Source organism: Podarcis erhardii, assembly GCF_964252035.2.
Source record: "Podarcis erhardii genome assembly, chromosome: 16".
NCBI classification, from domain to species: domain Eukaryota; kingdom Metazoa; phylum Chordata; class Lepidosauria; order Squamata; family Lacertidae; genus Podarcis; species Podarcis erhardii.
Window position 1 is genome coordinate 25,561,769 of NC_138514.1, and position 10,426 is coordinate 25,572,194.

General features: G+C 46.9%; 2 protein-coding genes across 5 annotated transcripts in view; one reads left to right on the plus strand and one right to left on the minus strand.

Annotated features, from left to right (window-relative positions):
• The window catches only part of LOC309331535 (merlin-like), a 28,834-nt gene extending 24,123 nt beyond the window's left edge, over window positions 1-4,711 (plus strand). For 3 of the 4 annotated variants that reach the window (XM_081843780.1, XM_081843779.1, XM_081843782.1), the window contains 3 exons: window positions 70-229; window positions 1,521-2,671; window positions 2,977-4,711. In XM_081843780.1, the coding sequence (XP_081699906.1) occupies window positions 70-229; window positions 1,521-2,018 (658 nt within the window). In that variant the 3' untranslated portion in view covers window positions 2,019-2,671; window positions 2,977-4,711. The remainder of the gene's footprint in view (window positions 1-69; window positions 230-1,520; window positions 2,672-2,976) is intronic. The other variant, XM_081843781.1, reaches the window with a different exon arrangement.
• SBDS (SBDS ribosome maturation factor) lies at window positions 3,796-9,813 on the minus strand. Its single transcript, XM_081843809.1, has 5 exons — window positions 9,599-9,813; window positions 8,474-8,603; window positions 7,737-7,937; window positions 6,367-6,531; window positions 3,796-5,547 (listed from the first exon to the last, which is right to left on the minus strand). Exons 1-5 carry the CDS (start codon window positions 9,724-9,726, stop codon window positions 5,419-5,421), a joined length of 753 nt encoding a protein of 250 aa, XP_081699935.1. The 5' UTR covers window positions 9,727-9,813; the 3' UTR covers window positions 3,796-5,418.
• Between the last annotated feature and the right edge of the window lie 613 nt (window positions 9,814-10,426).

Consider the following 10,426-nt stretch of genomic DNA (forward strand, 5'->3'; position numbering starts at 1 on the left):
AACCAAACAGACAGATGCAGGCAGTCCTAAACTTTTTGTGTTTGTCTATTCCCCTCCACCACCACTCAGATTAGATTACCTGGATAAGAGCAGGAAGTTTGAGGATCGGCTGAAAGAACTCAAGTCCGAAATCCACGCCCTGAAAGTCGAAGAGAGACACGCAGGCTTCCTCTCGCACTGGAGCGAAGTCCTTGGGTCGCTGGGCCGTTCCTCGGGGAAGATGTGCAAGGTTGGACTGCAGCCAAGCGTTTTATTCCCCAGATTTCTCTAATGTATACGGAAAGGCTTGTGCTGGAAGAGACAAGAGGTCTCTTGGGCCTGGTGCTTGGCAGTCGCCAGTGGTGATGGTGGTGAGCTGCCTGCAGCGAGCAGGATGTCAGGCAAAAACAGGGACAGCTCAGGCATCCTTAATTTCCAGAGGGGTAGCCTGTTGCAGCAAAATCTTGGCACATGAAGGGGTCCAGCCCACGAAGGTTAGCCCCGCTCCCCAAGCCATGCTCACCAGTCCACCAGCTGGAATCACTGGGAAGGTGGAAGAATCCAGCTCTGAGCTGGTAATGTAGCAGGGACAGTGAGCGCTATTATCTGCATTTTTCTTGAGCTGCTGCTAAGTGAGCCCCCAGGGACAGTTTGGTGGTAGCTTATGGGGCTTAATCCCAGAATTTGTTTGCACTGGGGCCCAAATCGCCTGCACTTCCCCTGCTCTTTTTAACCATTTTAGGGATGTGACAGGGATGCACTGCAGAGAGCAGCGCCTGAGACCTTGTTTCATACTGCCTTAAGATGCTCAGAGTCAATTTTGTGTCAGGTGACTTGACCTGAGCCTTTTAAGTATGTAGCAAAGTCAGCTGCATTTATACTGAGAACTAATATTGCAGCCTCTTCTTTATGGCACTTAGTGGCACTGATGTGCTTTTGAGAGTGGTATTCCAGGGAAAGACACCAACCTGGTCCCTAGCAGGACCTGTCTGAGACCTAACCATGGACTCCTTGAACATCGGGGAAGAAGTCATTTTAAAGGGACAGGTCCATAGCTCACTGGTAGAGCATCGGCTTTGCATGCAGAAGATCCCAGGTTTAATCCCCATTGTCTCTAGGTATAGTTGGGAATTCACTGAAGAGCCGTTGCCACATTGTGTAGACAATGCAGAGCTAGATGGGCCAAAGGTCTTATACTCAGTATAAGGCAACTTCCTGGGTTCCTATTTTTGCTTCCCTACTCTTTGAACACAGGAAGCTGCCATACAGAGTGAGATACTTGGTCCATCCAGCTCTGTAGCATCTACATTGACTGGTAGAAACTTTCCAGGATTTGAGCCTACTTGTGAAGGAGCTGAGCATCTCTTTTGTAGAAAATTGAGTGCTTGGTGCCTTCACGGAACTACCGTTCCTTGAAGTCTTTTTTTGAGCAGCGGGTCATGAGGATCAAACAGACTAAAATGGTTCAAAATGGATGCAGTATAGATGCACCCTGATTTTAGCAGGATGTTAATGGCCAATGTGTGTGTTGTTTTTCTAAGACTCCTTTGTGGATGAACCCCTTTGAAGTGGACTTGTTGGACAGCCTGCAGCAGCCTTTTGTGCCATGCCCGCTCAACGTGACCAACAGCTCTCTGCCCAGAACGCCAGCGGAAAAACCCTCTTTTGAGATAGACGCCCTGGCTGCCAGTAATGTGGGAATAAGGAAGCACATTAAGGTAACTGAGCTTGGCGATCTTCTACACTTCCTGGTTCAAATTGTGTCTTTTTTGCCAGCTGCTCTCTTGGGCTGCTTATGTGCTATTTTGACTGAGATATTCACACAAAACCTGGTGCGCAGAATCAGGGCGCAAATTCCCATGGAGTGTGACACTATTTCCAATGAAAGCTTTTGGGCAGGTGCTGCTGAGTGCTCAAGTGTCAGGCCTGAAGATCATGGCTCACCCTTTTGTGTGGTTCCAGCACATGGGCACTCAGGTATATTGCCTCTGAACATGAAGGTTCCACTTACTGTAGCTCTTCTGGTTAACAGCCATTGATAGGCCTGTCCTCTATGGATTTGGCTGGAGAACTTGTTGGTTTCATGAGATCAAATGTAGGGAACCTTTGGCACTCCAGATGTTGCTGAACCACAACTCCCATCATCCCTGGCAATTGGCCACACTTGTAGTTTGTAGATGTAGTCTGGCAACATTTGGAGGGCCAAAGGCTTCCCACACTTGCTGTAGATGTTGCTGGCCTTCAGCTCCCTTCATCCTTAAACACTGAAGAGTGATGGGAGTTTGAGTCCTACAACATCCAGAGGTCCCCAGGTTCTCCATCCCTCATCCATTCCTTCCTTAAAGCCATCTAGTGGCTATCTCTGTGTACATAACATTACCTGCGGCTTTCAAAAGTGTTTCTGTCTTTTCAGTTCCAAATCCTGTCCTACACCTGCTTTTTCAAGCTGAAATAACTTTATTTTCTATCTCCACTCAGGTACAACAACACAAAACAGACGTGATCTATATCTGAAGCACCTTCAGGCGACTGTCTGCAGCTTGGTCACCATTTGTTTTGAGGAAGTCTAAAGGCTACTCTCAGATCCTAGACTGTTGTAGAAACCTGCCACACCTGTGCCCTACTTTGGTTCCCAGGATGTGTTTCTTGCATTCAAAAGCAGATCTGGTGATACTGGATGCACCAGAGGTGGGTAGAATCATAGAATCATGGAGTTGGAAGAAACCACAAGGGCCATCGAGTCCAACCCCCTGCCAAGCAGGAAACACCATCAGAGCACGAACCATTGCTCCATGTCCGCTTCTCTGGAGCAGCAGAAAACAACCTTTCTCCCTCCTCTATGTGACATCCTTTTATATATTTGAACATGGCTATCATATCACCCCTTAACCTCCTCTTCTCCAGGCTAAACATGCCCAGCTCCCTTAGCCGTTCTTCATAAGGCATCGTTTCCAGGCCTCTGACCATTTTGGTTGCCCTCCTCTGGACCCGTTCCAGGGGTAGGGCTCCCCACCACACCTCAGGTATCAACCTGAAGGTATAATAAAACTTCATGTATTTAGTGGTGACTCAGCATTTCAATAGGTACACTTACGCACAGTTCTATAATAATTAAGGTATGGCCCCAATTTGGCTAAAGTTAGTTGCGACTAAATCAGCAATTAAGCTTACTTGGAAATAAGTCCCACTGAACATAGTGGGACTTACCTTCTAAGAACTGAAAGCTGTTTGTTGTGACCAGCTCCGTGTTCCACTGAAAAGAAATGGGGCTGTAATCAGAACTTAACTGAATCAGGTCCTGTGCATTTAGGAATCTGTGTCGATGGTTATGTTCACAAGTATTGTGATGAATGTAGAGAATTCTGCAGCTATTATTAATGCCTTTAAAAAAAAAATTAAAAGATGACAAAGGGCTTTGAATTAAGGGACAAAACTTGAAATGCAAAAATCTCCTAGTTAACTAAAAGCGGTTTAAAACGACTATGCCATATGTATTCCCAAGCTGATGTGGGCTTTAACGTATGTTTTAGAAATCTTGCTTGGAATGGGAGTTGAAGCCCCTATCATAGAGGGGAGCAGATTGTGAGAAGGCTGATCCTATGCGTGCCCACTTAGAAGTAACTCCCATTATTTTCCGTGGGGCTTACTTGGGAGTAAGCATCTAGGATTACAGAAACACACCAAGACCTGTCCTTGAGTAAACATGCACAGGGAACTGCTTAGTTAGAATCTGCGTATCAGCCATTCAGTCAAGGGTTAGGGTTTGTAAACAGTCACAAAGAAAGAGGCTTGAAACAAAAGACGGAGGAAGAGGAGTCAGCAGAAAGCTAATTTTAATGTCAGTATCCAATGTGAAGATTCTGCATTTTATATTTTGTAAAGGCCAAAATAACACAAGTCTCTCATCAGAAGCTCCCCTCTGCACTCACAAACAATGCAACGTGGAGGAATCAGTGCTCTTTCTAGCCAGCGTCTGCCCCCACCTCCAAAAGCTGGGGAGCTGTGTCTGTGTTCCTTAAGAGCAGGCAGGGATGGAGAAACTGCAGCCCTTCAGGGGTTGCTGGACAACTCTCTGCATCTTTGACCTTACTTGGCAATGATGGCTGAGGCTCACGGGGACCAACAAGCACAGCATCATCATATGGAGGCCCACAGGTGTTCCCTATTCAGCAGCACCAATAACAGGGATGGGGGACGGATGACATCAGGGTGACTCTTCCCTATTTCATGCATAAAACATAGTTTCATGGCATCTCATCAGTGCAACATTAGAAGGAAAAAACAATTGTCTTGCCTTATAAAGTTCTCTTTCTTAGTGTCTAGTATCTGAGGTTAAAGGTGCAGCAGCTCCCAAAGAGGTGCCTGCAAATAGTCTGCAGTTCGTTCTCTGCAGAGAGGTAGAGAACGACATGAACTCAGGCAGGAAATGCTTTTTTTTTTGGGTGGGGAGAATCTGACTGTAACCCCAAACTTATCTACAGGAAATTAAGGGCCTCCTGGCATTTTCTACTTGGCACCTGAATTGTCTTCACCTGTGTGGTCTATTCGCCAAACCATCAATTGGTACAATGAATGGAAAGAACTCAAGGGAAGGGTAGAGAGTCACTGGAGCCCAGGCTGGGCCTTTTGCATAGATCAAGAGGCTGATCTATGAAATAAATACTGATTTCTATATTTTAAGTTATTGTAAATATAATTTTCTTTTTTCCAAAATAAATTATCTGAAGAATTATTTCTGGAGCTTGGCTTTTCTGTGTCTGGTCAGTGCTTTGACGGGTCCCTCAACATGAACAATGACTCCGCAGCCACTAAAAGCATACGGTGGTGCTGCTGGAACTCAAAACCAGCTGCAGAAGGCTGGGCACACAGATCTTCCTCCTGGCCCAGCAACCCACAAGCTGGTTCCATGGCACACACAAAGAAGACTGCGTTCAACATTCTCATGTCACTGCCCTTCACAGCAAGCAACGAAAAGGCAACTGGGAAGGGGGGCTGCATACTAAGGCTGTGACAGGATCAGGCCTGCCAATGCTTGCTTTTCCATTTATTTATTTTTAGTGGCTATGGTCAGTTTCTTCTCTGACAAGTGGCGGTCCCAGCTCACAGCCTGCTGCAATTCTGCAGTCTTTAAGGAAAAACGTTTTGGCATTTTGTGGACCCTTGACCCCCTGCAGCTAAGCACTCAAAGAACGAGGAAATAGTCCCAGCAGAACCAACCCAACTAGGGAGGGCTTCCCACCTTTCGACTCAAATGAGAAGGTTCTTATTCTCCAAGTTGCCTTCAAATGCAACCACTCACCAAGGTTGGGGTGGGATTAACACCCAAAGAAAAGCTCAAACAAGAATTGGGAAAAATAGCAAAGGTCAACCCACAAACAGGCGATGTGAGGGAGCCTTTAATACAGTTCTTGCTGGGGTTGGGGTGGGATTGGTCGGCGGCTACTCCAGGCGCTCATCCCCTTCTTCCACATCTTTCAGGCTGAGCACTTCAAGGGTCCCTTTGCCTTTAGTCTCACACCGGATCAACTCGTCAATCTCCCGGAAGCAGCCTGGATCCACAAGGCACACCTGTAACATTGGCATTTGCATCAGACCGGACAGGTTGCATCTCATGGAGAAATGCTTGGCTGGGTCAGATCCAGGTGCCTTCACCTAGCCATCCACCCTGTGTCTGACAGCAGCCAGCCAGATGCCTCCAAGAATCCCACAAAAAGGGCAAGAGGCCTCTGAGCAGAAGCTTCCATTCAGCCACCTGCAGAATCCTCCTCAAATATGTTTCAAAGGGAATTAAAGTCATCTAAGCCACTAGCCATCCATCACCCACATTTAGCAGCTGTGAATTTCACACAGTATGATGGACTAGATGGGGCTGATGGGAACTGTAGTCCAACAACACCTGAAGGGCAGGCACCAGGTGAGGGAATACACCAATAGTGACTACGGCACCCAATGATGCCTCTGCTCTGCCACCACAGTTGAAGGCAGCAATGCTTCTGAACGCCAGTTGCTGGAAACCGCAGGAGACAAAAATGCTCTTGGGCTCAAATCCTGCTTGCTGGTATCTCACAGGCACCTGGCTGGCCACTGTGAGAATGGGATGCTGGACTAGATGCACCACAGGCTTGATCCAGCAGGCCTCTTCTAACATTTATTTGCTAAAAATCTGCACAACCGTTCATTGATTGGTATGGCCTATGGATGCAATCTTACACTGATTTGCCCAGCAGAAGGCACTACTGAATCCACTGGGCCCCCTCACAAGCCAAGATGCAAATGGCTAGGCTGTAAAGGTGACTCCCCATCTCTATGGCTCCTTGCATGTGATCAGGGATCCCAGAGGAATCACTTACCTCCCCTCCCCCTCCAGAAAATGTCTCTTTGACTTACAATTTCCAGCTGTTCGTCAAAATCCTCACTCTCGATTACTTTGATCAGGGGCTTCAGCTTCTCTTTCAGCCTCTTCCCCTCTTTCCGGGGGAGGACAAAGCGGAGACGCATGTGCGCCCGCTCAATCTGCATAGTCTCCTTCAGCTGCTTGATTACCTCCAAGGCCTGTGGGGAAAATCAAGAGGCTTACTTGTCCAACTGAGGGACAGTGGGCTCTGACACTTCAAAAGCAAGGCCTTCGCACTTTACAAGCAACACAGAATACAGTCATACCTTGTGTTGTGTTAGGTTCATGTTGTGTCTTTTCGGCCTGCGAACGCGGCGAACCCGGAAGTGTACACTTCCGGGTTTCGCCGCATGCGCAGAAGCGTTCTGTGCGCTTTGCACATGCGTAGAAGCGCTCTATTGCACTCCGCGTTTGCGCTGAAGTGCCGCTCTAGTTGCGGACTTTTTGGGGTGTGAACGGCTCCCCGGAACGGATCGTGTCCGCAACTAGAGGTACCAGTGTACAAAATATACAGCAAAGATCACACATACTATAGCAATCTGATCTGGCCAATAAACCATAATTAAAAACATGACTTTAAAATAAATAACTTATATCAAGTGAAGAAACATTCAGTAATCCCTTTAGAATGTAACCTTATACAATAAAATTCTTTCTCAAAATAGCAGCAAATAATAATTAAACAGAAATTCATTCTGAACAATTACAATGAATCGTTACTAGACTATAATCAATAAAAATAACAGCAAAGTTATGATATGTAAAATTCCACGATATATAAAATTACAAAATGGACTGGTTCCCTGCTCCACATCCAATATCTCTTCCTTATGCTGCCCTAACACCTGGCACCTGCAGCTCTCCTCCGCACTTTTCTCTTCCCAACAAATCTGATACCGAGAGATTGGCTGGTCTAGCAGGGAACTGAACCTGGATGTCCTGAGTCCTAGTTCAAAACTTTACTTAATCACTGTCTCTAGTTAAGCTCCGTTAACTGTGACTACTGTTTGGCCCCCCAGGAAGAGTAGAAGGTAAATCACTTCCAGCGGGCTTCCTTCCCCAGCTCAAAAACAGCAAGAGAGAGATCGCTGCACTGCTCCTAATTAACAAAGGAAGCTGCTTTATACAATTTCAACCTTTGATCTACAATGACTGGCAGTGGCTCTCCAGGGTTTCAGGCAGGAGAACTTCCCAACCCTACCTGGAGAAGTTGGAGCAGGAATATCCTATGGGAATTCCTATGGGCTTGGCCCCCCCCCCCCAAGGCTAAAATAAAATACTCTTAAATAAAAATAAAACTGATTCAGGAGCTTAGCATGGCACACCACTAGAGACAAGATGGTCTCCTGTGGAAGTCACTTACCTGCTGCTTGGTGCTTTTTCCAGGTTTGACTGAGTAGTGAATATCCTTCATAGCTCTTTCAATGAGGATGACTGTGTACGGCCTCTTTGTTTCTGGGTTCACGCATTTCTCTGCCACAATGGTTGCAATGTCGCGAAACATCTGCTCCAGCTGCGTGTGCCGCTCTTTATCCGACACTTGCAGCTCTCCCTTGGCCAGAATCTGAAAGCAAGAGAAGCTTTGTGTTTGGATGCTGCAAAAATCTGGTCCAGTCTTCTGAAATTTTCAGGTACAGCTAGACAGGTTACCCCAGGCAGCAAGCCCTGGGAGAATGACTAGCTTGAATGTTTTGGGGGGAAATTGCAAGTTTGTACTACGGTAGTGGGGGGGACGGGACTTCTAGCCTATGGGCCTAATTTGGCCCACCAGTTCTCCCCATTTAGTCCATGAGGCCATTTCAGCCCTATACCTGCCACATACGATGTCAGATGTGGAACAGGTACACGTACAGATGGGGCCTGGCTGGCTGAAAGGGGGGTTGCTGATGCCGCCAATTATGTGTTGTCAGGTCTTGCAAAACACAATGCCTTTTCCCACACAATTTGACTTCAAACCAAGTTGCTTGACATTACAACTATCAAACTTGGCCTGACCACTGTGCGTACTCATTGTGCCATTAAAGGATGACCCAAAGGCATTTTAACAAGAGAAAGAGAGGAGAGGCTGTCTGCCTGCCAACAGACACCTTGAGAGCCTACCATCTTGCAGATTTCTGTCTGGTCTTCCGTGCCAAAGGCTTTGGCCAGCTCTTCCTTCTTTGCCACTTGGCCCTTGGAGACATTCACAAAGACGGTGTGTGTCTGCAGGACTTCATCAAGGTCCTTTTCCCTAAGAAATTTTTTTTAATGAGTAAAGCACATTCTGGAATAATCGCACAAGGACTGGATGCAAATACTAAGAACATTATGGTCAGTCATTTGCTAGCACTTTAAGGTGGCAACTACTACAAAACTGCCTAAGAGGAACTCTGCTGGATGAGGGCAAAGGCATGAGATCAGCATCCTGATCTCATCAGATGCCCTAATGGAAAGCAGGACCCGAGTGCAACAGCAGTGCTCTCCCCACTTGTGATGCCCAGCAACTGGTTCTCAGAGGCATACTGTCTCCAACAATGGATGCAAAACATAGCCTTTGGGGCTAGTAGTCCCTGGCTATCTTATCCTCCGTGAGTTTGTCTAACCCTCGTTTAAAGCCATCCAAGTTGGTGATCATCACTACATCTTATTATTTATTTGTTACATTTATATCCCGCCTGTCTTTCCAAGGAGCTCATGTACATAGTTCTCCCCTTCTCCTTTTTATCCTCACAATAACCCTGTGAGGTGGGCTAGGCTGAGAGACCGTGACTGGCTCCCACACAGTGAGCTTCATGGCTGAATTGGGATTTGAACTCTGGTCTCCCAGGTCCTTGTCCAATGCTCCAACCACTACACTACACTACACTTGCGGATATGAATTCCAGTTTTAACCATACCAAGATTAAGCATTTGGATATTATGCTTGCTTCGACAGCACTGGCTGCTGTTACTTTAATTAATAAGCTGTATGTTGTTTTAAACTCTTTTTAATATTGAGCTTCAATGCTGTTAACCTGCCCTGGAACCTTAGGTGAAGGGTGGGTAATAAACGATCAATAAAACAATACATACCATCGAAAAACTATGTGAGTAAGCAGGCACAGGAATTTAGCCTTCCACTCTGTGCATGCTCATAAACCCTCTGTTTAAACCATTAGGTCAATAAAGTGTGGGAGGCTGTGTATCTGTCAATCTCAATCTCTTCGTTTCCGGCCCCCGCCCCGCCCCCGCTTCCGGTCAACTTACGTGCCGCTCCGCCAGCCCATGACCTTGTTCCGGTAGCAGGCGATCTCGAAGCGCTTCCCTGCCCTCTTGACGCGCACCACGGCCACATTAGTCAGGCGGATCTGGTTGGTGGGTGTGAAGATCGACATGATGGCGACGGAGATGTGCCCGCAGTTGCTGTCAGAAGCAATGGTCGCTCCGCGCCTGCGCACCAACCGCTCTCCCCTCCTGGCTCCGCCCACAGACGCCAATCAGGGCCAATGAACGAGCCTTTTCCTCCTCCGCCTTATTGTGGCGAAGGTAGCGTCGGAGCTCGCGAGAGACGAGAGCGCCTGTAGTGGGTGCTTTTCGATTTCTGTCCGGGTGGGAAATCAAACCTCGTGATGACTTGTTCCGGCGCACCCTTCCTAGATGGGTTTACCTGAGAGTTACCTGGCCCATTGAAACCAAAGGGGGCACTTCCCAGTTGATGTTATTTCCTGTCCCCCCCCCTTTAAAAAACCCAAAACATTGATCAACTTTACAAACCGGGACTCGAGGTGGCTTACACAAAATAAAACAACACTGATAAAATACCGAATGTTAACACATATAAAAGGTAATACTTTAAAAGTAATTAAAACAATTAAAAAGAAATCTATCCAAACCGTAATGTAACAGATTTAGGGTTGTTGTTGTTTTTGCTGAGACTCCCGGTCATAACATGCCCCAATGAAATCAATCATGTTGATTTAAAGTTTTCAAATAAACTGTGCTGATAGAATGATGTGCGAGAGACCAGGGTTCAAATCCCCACTTGGCCATAAAGCTCACTGGGTGACCTTGGGCCAGTCACTCACTGCCTTCCAG

Excerpts from the sequence above, each read along its gene's own strand:
- SBDS (XM_081843809.1), bottom strand. The coding sequence starts at position 9,726 with ATGTCGATCTTCACACCCACCAACCAGATCCGCCTGACTAATGTGGCC. Across the intron at positions 8,604-9,598 it reads ATGGGCTGGCGGAGCGGCAC|GGAAAAGGACCTTGATGAAG; the intron begins GTAAGTTGACCG and ends AAAATTTCTTAG. Across the intron at positions 6,532-7,736 it reads GAAAAAGCACCAAGCAGCAG|GCCTTGGAGGTAATCAAGCA; the intron begins GTAAGTGACTTC and ends TTTTCCCCACAG.